At 43.2% G+C, this 18068-nt stretch overlaps 1 protein-coding gene across 1 annotated transcript in view; it reads right to left on the bottom strand.

Annotated features, from left to right (window-relative positions):
• Nucleotides 1-3818: 3818 nt before the first annotated feature.
• RP1 (RP1, axonemal microtubule associated) overlaps nucleotides 3819-18068 on the bottom strand; it is a 328710-nt gene continuing 314460 nt past the window's right edge. The window contains exons 58-59 of the mRNA XM_019542502.1: nucleotides 9803-9878; nucleotides 3819-5108 (exon numbers count right to left, since the gene is read on the bottom strand). Coding sequence (XP_019398047.1) covers nucleotides 5054-5108; nucleotides 9803-9878 — 131 coding nt within the window. The 3' untranslated portion in view covers nucleotides 3819-5053. The remainder of the gene's footprint in view (nucleotides 5109-9802; nucleotides 9879-18068) is intronic.

Genomic DNA, 18068 nt, shown 5'->3' with positions numbered 1-18068 from the left:
TGACTTCCTGCCCTTTGGGCAGGGGGCTGGACTCGATGATCTCCCGAGGTCCCTTCCAGCCCTAATGTCTATGAAATCTATGAATTAGGAATGGTAATATGGAGGAAGGGGAAACGATTTGTATTCTCAATTTCCTTTTTTTCACTCAATTAGTATACAAGGGAGAACATTTATTTTCTTTTTTTAGGTGATGAGTTTCTTCTGGGCTATATTGAAGGTTGTTCTACAGCTGTGACAGCACTAAGTGGCCTAATAACCCATCAGAGAATAGCTTTCAACAATTTATTTCCAAAGTCATTGTCTTTCGAGTCCTTAACCACCTTACAAGAAAGCATGAGAGACTCCTAGGCCTAAAATAGGTGAGAAACAGACTCTACAACATTATACTAGCATACAACAAATGAATATATTATCCGAAAAGCGTCTTTGGGTAAATGTGACATCTTTTCTTAGAACAAATAAATAGTTGGAAAAATTGTTTTTTGCAAGCTTCAGGGTACAAACACCCTTCTTGAGGCATAGGGAGAGTCTTCAATTGTTATGATATTATCCTTCGTAAGTATATCATGAAATTTAGCTGTGGAGGAATGGTAGAGATAAGGACCTGAGTTATGGTTGGTAAATCCTGGAATTTTAACTGAGGTTTTTTAGACTTTCTAACGTTCTGGTTTTTTGAGTCACGATGTTCTAATTTGCTGGTCAAGCATTTTCTTTAATCCCTAAGTCTGTATTTCTAGCCATTTAAAACATAAACATAAGCTTTAAGCACTTTTTGAAATCAGTACCTTGTTACTGCTACTTACAAGCTTCATTTTGCCTTAACCAATTTTTTTGTCTTGGAATTACTCAGATCTTTCATCATTCAGCCTTTGAAACATTCAGACGAAATTAGAGGGAGGGACTCTCCCACAATTTCAGTGAATGCCAGCCCAAGCAATGTGACAGAAAGAGTCTCTGCTCTTTTAAAATTGTGCTTTTGTAGAAGCAGGAGTCCCAGCTTCTTCTCTGACTTTTAAAGGCCTAGGGGAAGTAATTTCTTATATAAGTGACTTATTGTATTTAGGGATTTGGAGTTAAATTTCCAAAATGCTTAATAACAGAGTCTAAGTCCCAGTTTGAAAACAGATTCTGCACTTAGGACTAGATTCACAAAGTGACTTACACAACTAAACCCAAAATTCAGATTCTGAAAACCTGCTGCCTAAAGTCTGTTGGGACCTAAATTTCTGATGCTTGTTTTCTAAGTACCTATAGTTCTGTTGTAGTGTGCTGCCTCGAAGCATCTCAGTCTTGACAATGATGGGGAAACAGGTGCTTCCTGCATGCCTACATCTTAGAATGAGTCCTTTGCTTCTTTCTCCCCCTCTTCATATCCCAAATGCATTCTTAGAGCACACTTACCAGATCAGGCTCTATACAAGACACCAGAGATGAAGTCTGGATTCTCTTATATTTAGTAGTGCAGGGTTTAGAGTACACACTTACACACTCATAGAATTGAGCCTTGACTTTTCCATCTCCTAGCTAAGGAGAGAGAACTCCCATGAGATTGTCCTAACTGTTCAGCTGATGGGTATAGCAGTTGGGTGCGCTCTGAATCTTTGCTGGAGTTGCTCCAGGTTGCTTGGACTTACTCATTTACCCAGAGAGAAAGAGAATGCGACTCTGGTGGTTTGTGCAGCCATCTGGTATGGAATAAACCTGGGTTCTAGTCCCTTTCCAATCAAAGTATTTAAAAGATTGTCATAATTAATTATTCCATGCAGAAAGGAACAACTAGAACAGAAGGGAGTGAGAGAGCCCCACCCACTAAAACCTTACTTTTTTGGTGGTTAGACTATCCACATGGAAGATATGGATTCAGAGTCCATCAGCTAGAGAAGGGTATTTTCCTTGGATCTCTGAAATTCTAGGCAAGGGTGTCAATCAGTGGGCTATTGGGAACAAGGACTGAGAGCATCTTCGCTAGCAGTAATGAGAAAGGGCTCGATTAGGCACCTAACTACCAGAGAATGTTCAAGGCTGCTCCTCCTGAGTGGAAAAGGTGCTTCATTCCAGTCTGGAATTAGTCACCTAGGACCCAGAGTAGAGGCCTCATGAGCTTCTTTGTCCATCTGGGCAAAGCTGGGAGGATGGTAGTGGATTGGCACCCAAGAGCATATCTGGGACCAGGACCCCAAGGGTGAAGTCAAGGGGCTCACATGCCTCAAGAGCTGCAGGGCCCCAGCTCTATAGAGAGGAGAAGATACCAGGATGGAGTTCAGGCAGCTGGGGGGTTAAGTCTCTCACCTGTCCCCACAAAGTTTACTACCACATGCCATGTTGAGTGAAGAAATTAACCCCCTAATTTGGCACTATAGAGAGCACCCCCTCTGTTTTTACCCTGGCTTCTTTCTTCCACAGCACATATCTGTCAGGACCTGAGAGCCTCCTTGACACTACATCAAGCTCCCAGCCTCTATTTATATGGTCCAAGATTGAAGCTGCTGGCATAGGAACATAGCTGCTTCAATTCCAACCCTCGCCTCTCCAACTTCTGTTCTAGCGCCCCCTCTTAGTCACTGCCCAGGGCTTGTGCCCCCCTCACCCAACCCTAGCTATACTACTGAGCCTGAGAGAAGCAGAATTTAAGATACATTTATCTCTTTTAAATTTCCTATTGACTATCTTACATGGCTCCCTGGGCAGTGTGTTGGCCTTTATAGAGCACATTCTTGGGTGCTTGTATGTCCCAGTGTATTGTGTAGGGGATCCTGGGCTTTCAACCTGGGGCCCAGGATTTCATTAAGTAGCCAACTGCCTAGATTTGGCACTATAATATTCAGCTTTGTGATGCCTAAGTCCTTTTCTGAATCTAAGTATTAAGAGCCTACAATAAGAACTTATTTTCTACGGGCCAGAGTCTTTTTTATAATGAACCTGAAGCAATTAAGTCACTTAGGCACTTTTGAATATACTACTCCAGAGCACTGTAAAACTCGACTTGGCATACTAAATTCTAACTCTGTTCTAACCTATCACTTCCATGTATGACATGGAAAGAGATTTCTTTTAATACTCAATACACCATGGGACAGATCTATTTCTAGGCACAGTGGCACAACTACAAATTGGGAGGGGTTTGGAGTCAATCAACTCTGTCCACTGGGTGAGTGAAGCCAGTGCAGGGTTTGGAATAATCGTGTGTTAAACTATGCAAACTCAGCACATTTTCCAAGCAGCTTCTGCTAGTTAGACTTCTGTGTTATTTAAAGGTGCCCTCTCAAGGTGGAATCCCCAAGGAAATATAGGGAATATATCTACCATAGCCTTGAAGTGAATCCCTTGTAGTGTTGCTATCCTTGTGAACATAGAAGGGAGTAGTTTGTGTTCCCCTGCACCCAGAGGACTGAACCCAATACCTTATTTGTACGCAATACAGGTAAAGGAAATCATTTTCTAATAAAGAAGCCAGCTGCTGAAATAAGGTATTCACAGTTACTAATGAAAAACAGATTAGGAAGGCATCATTTACACTTGATAAATCAGAAATGGCATCAAAGAGAGTTAGTATTACAAACTATTAATGAAAGACATAATAATGAAACAAATCACATAATAGATCACAACAAAGTGATTCAGTGTAATGAATACTGATACTAAGTAACTGAACTGTGCACTCTGGGGATACAATTTTAAATTCATTCCAATGTGTATAGTAGCAATGTAAGCACAAAGAGCACTTTTAGAAAAGATAAATTGACCCTGCTCAGTCAGATCACATCATATACTAGGTCTTCTGTTTGATGACCTTTAGGTAGATAAAAACAGAACTCAAATGCCAGAACCCATTACATTTCTTTATTAGATCTTGTATCAGATTAGCCATTGAGGACTCATTTTCTATTAAACTATCAGCCAATATTCTTTATTTGAAAGAATAATGAGAGATTATGAATATAACATATAATTTCTTTAAAATGATAACATGCAAATAATTCCTCAGAATGCATTACAAATGAATTTAATTCCTATAGTTATAAACATTTAATGTGATTTCTTACTGCATACAATTTGATGGCCCTCTGAAGGGCAACTATGGGGAGAAGAAAAAAGAAGAGAGGCCTAAGCACTAAAGTTAAGATCTGAAAACAGAGTTTAAGATTTAGGAGTGTTTAAGACAGGGATTGGGGCCAGTCTTCAAAGGGGACAGGTGCACTTGTATAATTCACATCTAGAACTTGGTGTATATTCAGATTGCCTTTACCACCAAACTTCAGGAGTTCTTCAATTCTTGATTTTATTTCAGGCCCATCTCTACTAGAAAAAACAACACTGGTGATGCCAATAGAAATAATAGTCCTCTTAAAAGCGTTAATGGCTTTTAAGAAAGAGATCCACAAAAGTCACATACTGCACAGGCAGCTGCCAAAGATAATCATTGCAGTGTGATGATTACCACTAATGAAGCTGCTAGAAATTCTTTGTTTCAGGATTCTCACTCATTACATAGCCTGAGGATCTAAAGATTCTTGTTTCTGGTCTTGGCTGGGATATATTTATGCGTCAAATTTCAGTGGGTATAGTTATTTAACTACATGGATGTGGAGAAGTGGAATATAATGCATGGTTATGTTGGAGAGGGCTGTGATTTAAGAAGTGATTTTAAGAAAATGTAAAATTTAATAAATATTGACATTATTAAAGATTTTACCCAAGTGTTAAATATGACTAACGTACACATGTAAAAATAATGAAAAAGATGTTTTGCTTAATATGTTACTACATATAGCTTATATGACAAATGCTCATCTCTAACTCAGAAAGCCTTAACATAGCTTGGAATTTCTGCTTTATTTACAGTTCAATTGTGCAACGCTATTAAGCACTCCTCATAGGATTGCAGTGCGGTGTTCACATTAGACATGTTTAATTGACTCTGAGGTTTTAATGTATTGTTTTGACATTCTTTCATAATAATTACAGTACCTTCATAATTATAAAAATACAAATAAATCAAATCAGCATGAATTTGTAGACGTGGCATATTCGGTCTGAGTCCTAAAAAATGTAACTAGGAATAAAGCCGTACTACAGTGCGTCCATCATTTTCATCCTCAGCAAGCCACCTTGAGGGAAAAACATAAAAACCCATAATAGATGCAATAATCTGAAATCCTCCCCCCCCAAAAAACGCCCCCAAAAACAAACCAGACAGGGATATAGGCCTGCTTTTGCTCCTACTGATTTCATTGAAGATTTTGGCACTGACTTAAAAGAGAAGCTGTAGTAAGCCAAAAGGAAAACATGACATCTGCATAAGTCACAGAGATTATTTCATTTTGTGGCCCAAATCCTAGAAATCTAAGACAAAACAAGTACCCCTTTATTAAAATATATTATGTTCCAAGAGTCAAGAATGAAAATGAACTAAAAGATGCCTCTTTACTGGCCCACAGAACCCTGAAAATTGCATAGTGGCCCAATCCTGTTCCTGTACAAGTCCCTGTATGTTTTGTCACGGATTTCAATGGCAGCAGGATTCAGTTGATACTTGCTGATGGAAGACCAATAGTAACATTACAGGCAGCAATTTTAATCATCAAAGATCTTTTAAGAATACAATTAAGAGTCTTGCAGCCCTTCTGTGAAGTAGGTTTGATAAACTAGATATTCTTGAGTTTTCTGGCCCATTTCTGTTGTTATGGCATGACCATGATGCTGAAAAACCTCTGAGTGTGAAGGATTCCCCAGTTAATGAAGAGCTAATTTAACTGGCTCTGAGGCAAGCACTCCTGTAGCTGTGTCAAGGAGAAGGAGGGGATATGGCTGCAATACTATTGCATCATACCTAATCTTAACTGGCATAAAGGTTTTTGGGAGTTGCAGTCAAGGAGAGGAGTGGGACGTAAGCCATAGCCTTTTAAAATAACTGAACTCCTGGCTGAAAAGGAATAGCCACTTCGACTTATGATCTGAATTTGTGAACCCTCTTCTGCAATTAAGTGCCTACGCCATTTTTTTCAAAACAGGCATCTGATCCATAACACTCAACAGTACAATGGTTAAGCCAGTCACCGGGAAGATATGAAGACTGGTTTTCAAATCTCACTGACCCCAATTTGGAACAAGGGTAGTTATACATCCCAAAAGTATACCCTTATGTAATGGGGCCTTCACCTCAATACTGAGGGAGAGAGGGAGCCAGAGAACAGCTGGCTGGCTGGCTAGCTCCAGCCTTCTAAAGGGACTAAAAGGGGCAGAGGGCCCTTTAATGAAATGGCCGCCTGCCCCAGATGCGGCTAGTACAGTGCAGCTAATGACTGACAGGCCTGGGGTGGAAGTGTTGGGTCAGTTGATTCAAAAAGGGGGTTAGAGGTCTGAGGCCTCAGGGGATGGGGGGTCTGACTTATTAAGGGGGAAGGACTCCAGCCTGTGGGGACCTGCAAGGAAGCCCCTGCATCACTGGGAAGCAGAGCTAAGTACTTTGGTCACAGTTTTGTTTGCTATGATGTGATATTGAACCAGAGTTGAGGGAAACCTTTTATTTGGGAACAGATACTCATATTTTTGTTGTGTTGAAGTTTGAACTGGAGGGCTGGGTTGTGGATCTATATCCACAGAAGAATGCCTAGTACATTGGGTCCTAAATCCTTCAAAAGGTAGGTGGGCACCATAAGGGGGATAAAGCTGAGAGGGTCAAAGTCCAGCTGTGAACCCTGAGAGGGTAGAATCTGAAGGCAGTGTCTGGGGGAGCACTGCTATCAACTGAAGACTGCATTGTGCATCAAAGAGACAAGGGATGAGGGGTCCCTTGAGTTGAGAGGCCCAGCTAGAGCAAAATGAGCTAAGACCAGGGGGCTGAAGCCCAGACAAGGATCTAACACCTGAAGTGAATCCCTCTGACCTCTAGGGGCAGCCTCCAAGTACAGCTATAACATCCAGACATGGCAGGAAAATGGCAGGATGGACCCCTGAAAGCTCAGAGTGGGTAAGGGAAGGGGAAGATCCAGGCAGCCACCAGAGGGTTAGGAAGATGTGGCCCCTCCAGCTTGGGGCTTGGACTTGCTACACCTTACCTCAAAGCTAATTGTTATTCTGGAATGAGGTTCTCTGACTCACATGTTAGAGCTTTTGCACTTTGTATATATACCTACATATTCATTGGAGCAGGAACTTGAACCTGATTCACCCACATGCCAAGTGAATGCCTTAACTATATCTGCCTGTACGGTCTCTGTCTCTGTCTGTCTCTCTCTCTCACCTTCCCCCCCATCCCCTTCCAGCCCCCCCCCACCGGCTAATGAATAGTCAATTATATATGTAAAAGTTATAGCTCAAAAAAAGGAGTCTGAGAAAGGATCTAGGATTTAGGCAGTGTTGTGAATGCCCATTGACAAAAGCTCAGGTATCTAGGAGGCAATAAGAAATTTCAGTGCCTTACATCTTAGTGATGCATGGGACAGTTAAAGAGGGGTTTTGAGATATCACAGGGTGTGTCTACATGGATAGTTATGCATGCCTAAACTCAATGCATCTTTTTTTAAGGCACATTCAGGCAGTCTAGGCACGTGTCTACACATAAACATGCTAAAGCACATTAAGGCGCATTAAATTTTGGCCCGTATAGCTAAGTCGCATTAGCTCACATTTAGCTATGCTAATGTGCATTAATGCAGAGTGTGTCCACTGATGCACACTGCTAATGTGATCTACATGTGGTTTAATGTGACTTAGCTAATCACGTCTAAATTTGGTATTTGCTTTAAGCAAGTATCAAATTTAGATGGGATTAGCCTAAAATTACATTTTTTAAGGTACATTAAAGACCTGCACATGTGGACACATGCCCTTAATGCTCCTTAAAATAGAGATTTTATGCTAATCCTGCTTAAAAGGGCCTGTGTAGACAAGCCCACAGTGAGGTAAATGTGGAATTAATATGGCTAAAGTGGCAGTTTCATTCCTAAATCTCTTTGAACATAAGCATACAGGTTTGGGCGGTGCCCAAAAGTATTGTTAAGAAGTATACTTTGCCCACCTGCTCCTGCTTTGCACCTGACAAACCTGGAATTGAGGCAGTGAAGGCACCCAGATGGCACCCCATGTCAGAGCTCTCCAATTTTCTGTGCGGTAACAATAGTAATGGGGCGGTGGCGGGGAGAGACGCTCAAAGTAGTTTTGATGCCTCAGTCCTGGATTGGCAGAGCAAGAGTGGGTAGGTACCTCTCCACAGTGTTCCCAGCAGCACTGTTGAGGCAATGTATGCCCTTTGCTGATATGGACCCTAGGGCCTGAGTTTCAGAATCTCTCAAAACTCGAATCTCTACTTAAATGAATGGCATTTACAGGTGCTCGGCAGTTCTGAAAATTGCATTCCAAGGGTCTAAAATGGAGTATGCAAAAGACCTAATATTATTACACAGTTTTAAAAAAGTGATTTTTGTGACTTCTCAAACTCAGAAAAATATTTAGAGTCAGGAATATTATTGGCTTTCCTTGGTTCAGTCCTGTTTTTTTAAGATAAATGGAGTGCATCCCTTTTAACAGAATCAGAATACTTATGTAATTTCTATACTTTTGTGTTGTTTGGATGAAGTCACACCTCAAAATGTTTTATTGTTTACTCTGTAATGCTTTAGGGTGCGAAGAATTCATCATACTGTGGGGAATATCACACCAAATGTGTAAGAGTTTACTGTTTCAACTAGACACTAGTTAGGGTGCTTGCACAGTAGAAATCTTCTTATCCAAGTCCTTGTTTACCAAGTAAACATCCAAACTTAGGTTATAATCCCTTTGTATAAGGGATCCCTTCCATAAGATCTCTATTTATCTGTACTCCTGTTTATTTGAAAAAATGCAATTCCCCTGTACCAAACAGATAGACATTAAAACTAGGGTTACCATATGTCTGAGTTTTCCCAAACATGTCCTCTTTTTTGATCCTCCAATCTCCATTCAGGCGTTTTTAAACAATCTGATCAGATGTCTGGGATTTTGCTCAGCTCAGCTGTGTGTGTGGGGGGGGAGGGGGGTTGCTGCCTGAAGATGCTATGAGAAGCTGCTCAGGTACCCAGGCTGCAGCTGGGAACTGCATAGTTGTAGGGGCGGGGGCAGAGGAGATGTCCACAGGGACATACCAAGTTCAGTTTAGCTTCTCTGCCACACCAGACAAGGCACCCAGGGTCCTAGCACCTGCCTTTTTCTCTCCCCTTTGCAGCAGCATCTGGTTACCCTGGGGTGTGGGACTGCAACTTGTGGAGGGGACTGGGTTGTAGACTGCAGCCCACTTTGGGAAAATGTTGCAGGGACTGGGACAGCCAGGAGATGGAGGGAGCTGTGACTTTGAAGTGAGGGGCAGGGGGACTGTAGGTCTGGAATGTGGGTCACAGAGATGTGGGTCAGGAATGATGGGAACCAGCAGGAATGGGGAAGGGTGGAGGCTGTGGTTGGGCATGGCCCAGGGGGGCAGGGTACTGTGGGTTGGGAGTGAGGGGTACTGGCAGGGCCAGGAGTCCCTAGGTCAGGAATGAGGGGCAGTAGCAGGGCTGGAGGGGCTTTGGCTTGGGAGTGATGGGCAAGAGAATTTGCAGGGCCAGGGCACCAACATATCACTGCCTCTCACTGGCATATACCACTCCCCCCACCCTCGCACGCATGCACACAGCGAGTGTCCTCTTTCTTAGAACTGAAAGTATGGTAACCCTATTAAAACGGAGCATTTCTAAAAGCAATTGTGAGAATATAAAGAACAATTTGCAATACCTTTTATAAAGGAAAATGGCTGTCTAAATTTCAAATATTACCAAAGAATACAGACCTGTTGCAGTTGAAACAAAACATTTCATTTGTAGATACTTCTGTTATTTCTAATTTATCCAGAAACCAGCCACTTCCTGTAGAATGAAAACACGAGCAAACATTTAATACACCTTAATTGCACATAAACTATAGAAAAAGCTTTTAATTTCATTTTCTAATCATTATGAGGCTCATATCAATCTTCACTTGCATCCAATATAACTAATAAAACTGAAACATGATACCAAGATATTACCAACGTTTTCTGTTTTAATGAAGTCTTTGATATTTTTTGCCTAGATTTTAACTATATCTAAAATCAGTTTTCTGCACTGAAAATAATAGCTAGTAGACTGAATGCAGCAGAGGGCATAGCAGTGACACAAATTCTTGAAATTTGATTTTGCTGTTTTTCTCCACTGTGAAATATCTTTGGATGCAGTATAGGTCTAATGTATTTTGATGATCAGTGGGAGGATCTACACATGTCATTTAGTACTTGCTAAAATATTATTTGCTAAAGTATTACTGTATCTCACAGTGTACAGGCTGATGCAGTGTATAAGTTGACTCCATTTTTCTGGTTAAAAAAATCAGGAGTTTCATAGATTTAGTGTATTAAGTTGACCTAACTTTTTGGATTAGAAATATGGGGTCAACTTATACTGGACCCTGTGTACCCTCACTATGAGCTGGGCACCCGGGGTGAACACATGAGCAGTGCCATTCACAGGGGAAGGGGCTGGGCTAGGCACTTGGCTTGCATGGCCCCATCCCCTGCAAGTGGAACTGCCCGGGGCCATGCCAGCTGAGCACTGAGCCCAGGGCATACACATGAGATGGGGCTGTGGCAGCCAAGTGCTGAGCCTGGTGCTCCTCACAGGGGACAGGGCTAGACTCAGCATTCAGCTGATGTGGCCCAGGCAGCACCACTCTAAGGGGATGGGTCTGGGCTCAGCATCCAGCCAAGCAGCGTCTCCATGGTGATGTCAAGGCCCATAGGCTGTACTCAGACTGCACCCGGGCCCCGTGGCCTCCAGCAACAGGGATGCAGTCAGTACGTGAAGGTTGGGTCAGGCTGGGGCTGGGCTGAGGCAGCATTGGGGTGGGGGTGGGGCCAAAAGTATTAATAAGGTGTATAAGTCAAGGTGGAAATTTAAAGGTAAATATTTTAGCTCCAAACCTTGACTTATACATCCTGAAATACAGTACATGCTAAAGTGCACAAGGCACCATAGTGATGAGCTATGGTGACTTAGCTTGTTGCTGTGGCAACGTAGCGGCGGGCATGATCCATGATGCCATTGCTACTGCGCAGTAGGTTCAGTATCAACCCATGGGGTGCCAGCACTACTCAGTACCGGTGGTTACTGCACAGTCATTTTAGTACTTGCTAAAGCAATATATTCCATGATTACCTGTTCCTCTCACAGGCCTCAGGTGAAATGCCACTGACTTCAATGGAACTGAAGCACATGCTTTAAAAATGTGTGAGATCGCTGACCTGAACAGGAATGATTTTCTGACTCTGGACCATAACTGCAGGGAAATAATAGATAATCAAATTCAACCATTAGTTTAGACAAATCTAAACCAATTAATTAAAAGAGTGCCTGTGTGTGTCGTGGAGGGTGGGGAAGGAGGATAGTGGAAGAGAAGAGGTGCTAAAAAGCCTTGTTTTCCTTTTTGCCCTCTTAAACTCAAAACTCTTAGTAAAACAATGTTCTCACTTGTAAATTCAATCTTTTAAAAAAAAAACAGTTTTGGCATATGATGGTGCATCTACATGAGATGCTACATTGTACAAACCATTGCTAATACACAGTGGGGTGAGAAACGGCCCGTGCAGTGCCAGGACTGCGCAGTACTGGCAGTTACTGCACAGTCATTTATGACTTGATAAATGACTGCACAGTAACCACCAGTACTGCACACTCCTGGTACTGGACAGGTCATTTCCATCCTACTGCACAGTAGCAAAGAGCAAAGAGCTTGTTGCTACTGTGCAGTAACAGTGGTGTCACAATTTGTGCCCACTGTCACAACGTCAGCATAGTGATGAGCTACATTGCCATAACTAGTCGTTATAGTGACATGGTGTCTCGTGTCTTTGGCCAAACTATTAAAAATAAGATGGACTTTACAAGTGAGAATATTGTTTTACTAAGAGTTTTGAGTTTAAGGGGAAAAAATGGGAAAACAAGACATTTAGCACCTCTTTTCTCCCACTCTACCTTCCCCCCACACAGGCACTATTTTAATTAATTGGTCTGAATTTGTCTAAGCTATTTGGTGAATTTGATTATTTATTATTTCCCTGTAGCTATGGTCCTGACTCAGAAAATCATTCCCGTTCAGGTCAGCGATCTCACACTTCCTTTAAGCATGTGCTTTAGTTCCGTTGAGGTCAATGGAATTTCAGCTGAGAGGAACAGGTAATTATGGAATGCATTGTTTTCTGAATTGCAGAATTCTGCAGAATAGATTTTGAAAGCATATCCTTCTAACTTTCATTTTGGGAAATAAATCTCTGTCTTCTGGGATTGTTTTGCTAAATACAGAGGTATCTGTCTTCTTGTACTACAGTTAATTTATGCCACAGCATGCGTTGTTTCATTTACCCTTACAATAGAAACACAGTTTTTATTGTAGTCAATAAAAACACTACATTCTTGGCTGCCGCTTGTAGGTGTTGCATTTGACTCAGGAAGGATTTGATGTGTGTGTGTGTGTGTGTGTGAAAGCTAACTAGGGACAATGCTGATATTGGCTGAAATTATACGTGCATTATTTGTGTCAGGAATAAACTAAAATGTAACGGTTTCATTATATTTTCAGAAAAAGGAACAGTGTATAAAATATGTTGAAACCCCTTACAATATTTTGCATAATCTCACTGATAAATGTGAAGACTTCAAATATTGTTAAGATTTGTCATTAACTATGGCAGGGATTTCCTAGGGTGCTATATTTCATCTGACCAACTGGTACAGTTAGGCAAGGTTTTGAATGCAAGACATCCTTCATCAGGTCTGAGCAGTGACAGCCAACACAATACAAACAACCGTTACACGTTTTTAGTTTATACAGCTTCCAAAAGATATAACAGTCACGTGTGGGGAATATCCACCCTTTGAAACATCAGTATTCTCCATCTTCAGCACTCTAACCAGTTCTTCCTGATTATGGTAACTCCCCCATGACACCTTTTCGTGGTTAGATGAATATTATTTTGTCTTTTTTATTAAAGCACCAGAGAAGTGAGTTTTAACTAAGCTATCTGACTAAAATATCTCAATACAATTAGAAGACTTAACCACAAACTGTATGTTGTCCTCAGATTCCAGTTTTGGATTCTATGTTTATATTTTTTCTTTTTTAAGCAACACAAGCTCAAGACACTGTATTCCCCAATACATTGTTTCCTGTACTTTGTTGACTTCTTGTTGAATCACACTGCAACAGGACAGTCTGTCCCTTTAAAGAGGAATAGTCAGCCCTGTTAAGAAAGCCCAGCCAGTACCATAGCAAGCGAGTGGCTAGACGCCCCCTGGGCACTGAAGCGAAAGGGCACCAACAGGTGCTGCCCAGCTGGGGTGGGGCATGGAACAGAACTGCGAGTGGCTCATTTGGTGGGGAGGGCGCAGAGAAGGGGGGTGGATCCTGCCACTGCATGTACTCCTGGGCAAGCATGGGTGGATGCGTGCCCACCTGGATCTGTGGGCACATGGTGAAGGTGGGCTGCTGCTGTGGGCTTGCTCTGAGTACCAAACCTCCTTGCTACGATACTGAGCGCAGCAGTGGAACATGTGGTAAGCAGAGAATGTCCTACTGGGAGTTTTAAAATCTTCCAAAAGAGTATGCAAGAGGAGGAGGAAGCACACTGTAAAAGGAACAGCTTGATGCAAGGAGGACCTAGGTTGCTATGCAAAGCAAAAACAGCCCCCCTCCTAGTGTCCAGGGCAGACCAGAGGGATTTTGTTTTGTTTGTTTAAGACTGAACTTTGCTTTACGGGGCTGTCTGAGGAGTTCTTCAGGGAATGAATTCCCTTGCAAAGCCAGCAGGCTAAGCAACCAGCTTACACAGATACTAATGTTGCATAGTTATGTATGCCTTGGTGTTCTCCCTCTGGTGTGATTTGTCTTCAATTTAAGCTTCTAAATAAACACATGCTAACATTCACTCTTTGTCTGTCTAGATAGTACTTCAAAGCTTGAAAATGTTTAGATCTAGTCTTTACTTTTAGGCCTCAAACCTAAGCATGGTAATAAGTTGGATGAATTTAAAAGCATTTTGGGCTGAATAATGCAATCAAGATCAAGTCCTCCTAGATATGTACTAATAATAAATGTAAAGATACACTTTCAGGGAGTAAGACAATTTTATTTAATAAATCCTGGGCTTGATCCTTTGCTGCTGTAAGTTAATGTAGCTCCATTGACCTCAATGGATTTATCAGCTAAGTTCTTCTTAGCTGAAATCCCTTTCCAAATTTCAAACATGCTTAAAATTACTGTTCCTTTTACACAGGCAAGGTTCTTTGGGTAGATGTGATATCTTTTATTAGCCCAACTAAATAACTGAGGAAAAGTTTTTTGCAAGCTTTTGAGCACAAATGCTTGCAATTTTAGTGAAAACCAAGACGGGGAGACAGGAGCCAGGATGTGCATCACACACACACATTTGCTGGGGCACAGGGTTTTTGTAGACTTAAGGAGGCCTTTGACACTCACCCCATTCTCATTAATAAATTGACTGTGGAATTGATGCCTACACAGTTGGATGGGTAAAACTGGCTGATGGGGCACACCCAGAGAGTAGTGGTGGATGGGTCGTACTCAACCAGGCAACATGTAAGCTGTGGGGTCCCCCAGGGCTCAGTCCTCAGGCCTGCACTGTTTAACACCTTCATCAGTGACTTGGACAAGGGGGTTGAAAGCACATTTTCCAAATTTGCTGATGACACTAAGATGTGGGGCGAGGTGGGCACACTTGAAGGGAGAGCAAGGCTGCAACTAGATTTAGACAGACTACAAAAGTGGGCAGATGAGAATAGGATGGGGTTCAATGTAGATAAATGCAGGGTGCTGCACCTTGGGAGAAGGAAGCCACAGCATACATACAGGCTGGGGAGTTCCCCTCTAGAAAGTGGAAAGGGATCTTGGAGTCATTATTGACTCCAAGATGAAAATGAGCCGCCAATGCCAGACCACAGCCAGCAAAGCCAGCCATACCTTGTCATGCATTAAAGATGCATCTCAAGTCAGTCCAGAGAGGTGATGCTCCCCTCCTTGTGACATTGGTCAGGTCACACTTGGAGAACTGTATCCAGTACTGAGTGCCGCACTTTAAAAGGGATGTGGCCAGCCTGGTGAGAGTTCAGAGGAGGGCCACCCACTTGGTGAGAGGGCAGCAGTACCGGTCCTATGAAGAGAGACTGAGGGACTTACACCTGTTCAGCCTCAGCAAGAGGAGGCTGAGGGCAGACCTGGTGACTGCCTACAAACTCATCAGGGGAGATCATCAGCAAATAGGAAGAGCCCTATTCTCTCCAGCACCACCTGGGGTGACAAGGAACAATCGTAATAAGCTGATGGAGAATAGGTTTAGGTTAGAGATCAGGAGGCAATGTTTTATGGTTAGGGTGGCCAGAATCTGGAACCAACTTCCTAGGGAAGTAGTCCTCGCCCCTACCTTGGGTGAATTCAAAAAGAGGTTAGATGATCACCTGTCTGGGGTCTTGTGAACCCAGCATTCATTCCTGCCTGTGGCAGGGGGTCAGGCTAGATGATCTGATCAGATCCCTCCTGACCCTAGCTACTATGAAACGCCCTTCATCAGGCATTGGGAGACTCTCCTGCCTGGAGAGTTCTCCCAAGGTAGAGAAGAAGCTAAAGTAAACAAAAAGTTTGTGAAGACGCAAATGAGTGGATGTTTGGAAGACAAAGGGTAGAGATGGGGGAGTGGGGAGGGAGGGAAAAGTTTGAAGGAATGCCAATGGCCAGCTAAAGTCAGGTTACCTGGTGTGTTAGATGTCAGGCAGTTTTTAATGTGACATAAATCCAATGTTTATATTAAGTCCATTATATGCCAACCTTTTTGTGGCCCATCCAGAAGAAGAATTCCCCAGGAACTGAACCATCAAACCCATGCTATACCTAAGATGTATAGATAACCTCTTCATCATTTGTACCAAAAACCTGAAATCTTTTATTGATTTCCGTCACAAATTCAACAACCTTCATCCTTCTGTCAGGCTCTCTCTTGAATACTTCAACACCAACATTTCATTTTTAGACACCATGATCAATAATCAAAACAATAAAATACAAATCACCATATACAAGATACCCATGGACCAACATATACATCTACACAGAACCAGCAATCACCCTAAACACACTAAAAAAAAGCTGTAATTTACAGCCAAATTCTCCAATACCACCAAATTTGTACCACCCACGATTGTCACTTCACAAATCTCAAAAGGGCTTTCACCCAAGAAGGACACTCCTCCAGAAAGATAGATTTCACTTTTGAAAGAGCCACCTGGATACCATGCAAAGAACTGCTGCAGCAGAAAAAGAAAATCTCCACGAACAGAACACCATTAGTTATGACATAACATCCTTTTCTGGAACCTATACAGAAAATCCTCAAACAATTGCAACCCATACTAGAAGAAGACCCAATTCTTAAAGAGATCTTTCCAGAACCACCCATCCTAGCCTTTAAACAAACACTGAACTTTGCTAACCTGGTGACCAGAAGCAAACTTACTATGATGCAAACCACACTAAATGGATGCCAGGACAAGAAATGTAAAACCTGCCAACACATCTCCATGAGTCCTACAATAACTACATCCCACAACAGAACCATCACCTTTCCTGTATCTTACACCTGCACCTCTAGAAATGTAATGCATCTCATCAGTGCACCAAATGCCCTGATGAAAAATATGTAGGAGAAACCAAACAATAACTGTGTACCAGAATGAATGCACACTGAAAATCCATCAAAGACAAAAACACCCAATTACCTGTGGGTGCCCACTTCTCACAAGACAATCATTCAAGCTCCAATCTCTCAATTTTAATCCTCAAAGTGAATTTACAAAACATTTTTCATAGCTAAGCCTATGAACTTCACTTCATGAAACTACTGGATAAAAAAATCATGGACTTAATATAGATGTGACTGCCGGACTGGGGCCCTCCCTGTAGGTGGTTTGCCTTTGGTAGGGAGAACGCGGCCAATCACACCGGATGGCTACGGGTTCGGAGTAGGTCCCTTAATGTCCAGTCCCCGCCTTAGTTCTCGCCCGCCATGACTTGCTGTTAGGTTCAGTTAAGGACGGTTCGTGGGTGCTCCGTGGCCTGGGATCCCTCGGCGGTCACGTTGTGGGGCTCTGCCACCCCTACAACCCGGCCTCACACCACCTCTAGTGCTCTCCCCTCTTTTGTGGGGCCGACCTCCTGCTGATGGGCCGGCAACTCCCCTTGGCCTGACCTGCCCTTATAGGATTACTCGTGTGCCGGCCTGCCTCGTCCTCTACTTCACCCTATCCTGTTTGACCCGACACTGGGTCCCAGCACAGGTAGGGCTCCCCTAAAATATCTTTGACTCTATCTCCCCAAATGTGCCCCTCAGTGATTCCTGCTGGGGTACCCCTTTTAACTGGGAAACAAAACCTGCAAACAACTTAAAGCTTGGCCCCACAGCCCCTTACCAGCTGAGGCCTCCTATTTGGATCTCCCTGGGTACCCTTGGGCAATATCTGTCGCTCAATCTCTCCAGTACCCCTATAGGTTTCTGACCACAGCTGGCTGGTGGTGACCTCCGCCCAACGGCGCCCTCTCAGAGCTCTTCTGGGTCCTGGCCCCCTCTGGCAGGGTCATGTCCCTGCACCACTGCCCCGGCACTTGACCTGTGAGTCTCACAGGCTTCGGGTTCGTAATCCAGAAATCCCACCTCGCTGGCTTCTCTGTCCTCGTGGTCTGTCTCCGGCCTCCTTCTGCTTACTTGACACCCTGCAGCTGGTGGTTGCTGCTATTCCCTCCTCCAGCTGAGCAGGCTGTGGCTCCTCTCTGGGGCTCTCTGCCCCTCTCACTGGGGAAGCTGCCGCCTGCTCCGCTCTGGAGCTCTCTGCCCCTCCTATTGGGGAATCTGCTGCCTGTCCCGCTCTGGGGCTTTCTGCCCCTCTGGCTGAGGGGTTTGCAGCTTGTCCCGCTCTGGGGCTGTCTGCCCCTCTGGCTGAGGGGTTTGCAGCTTGTCCCGCTCT

This window comes from Crocodylus porosus, unplaced genomic scaffold, assembly GCF_001723895.1.
Source record: "Crocodylus porosus isolate Cpor-Errol unplaced genomic scaffold, CroPor_comp1, whole genome shotgun sequence".
NCBI classification, from domain to species: domain Eukaryota; kingdom Metazoa; phylum Chordata; order Crocodylia; family Crocodylidae; genus Crocodylus; species Crocodylus porosus.
This window is presented reverse-complemented; position numbering and strand designations above follow the sequence as displayed.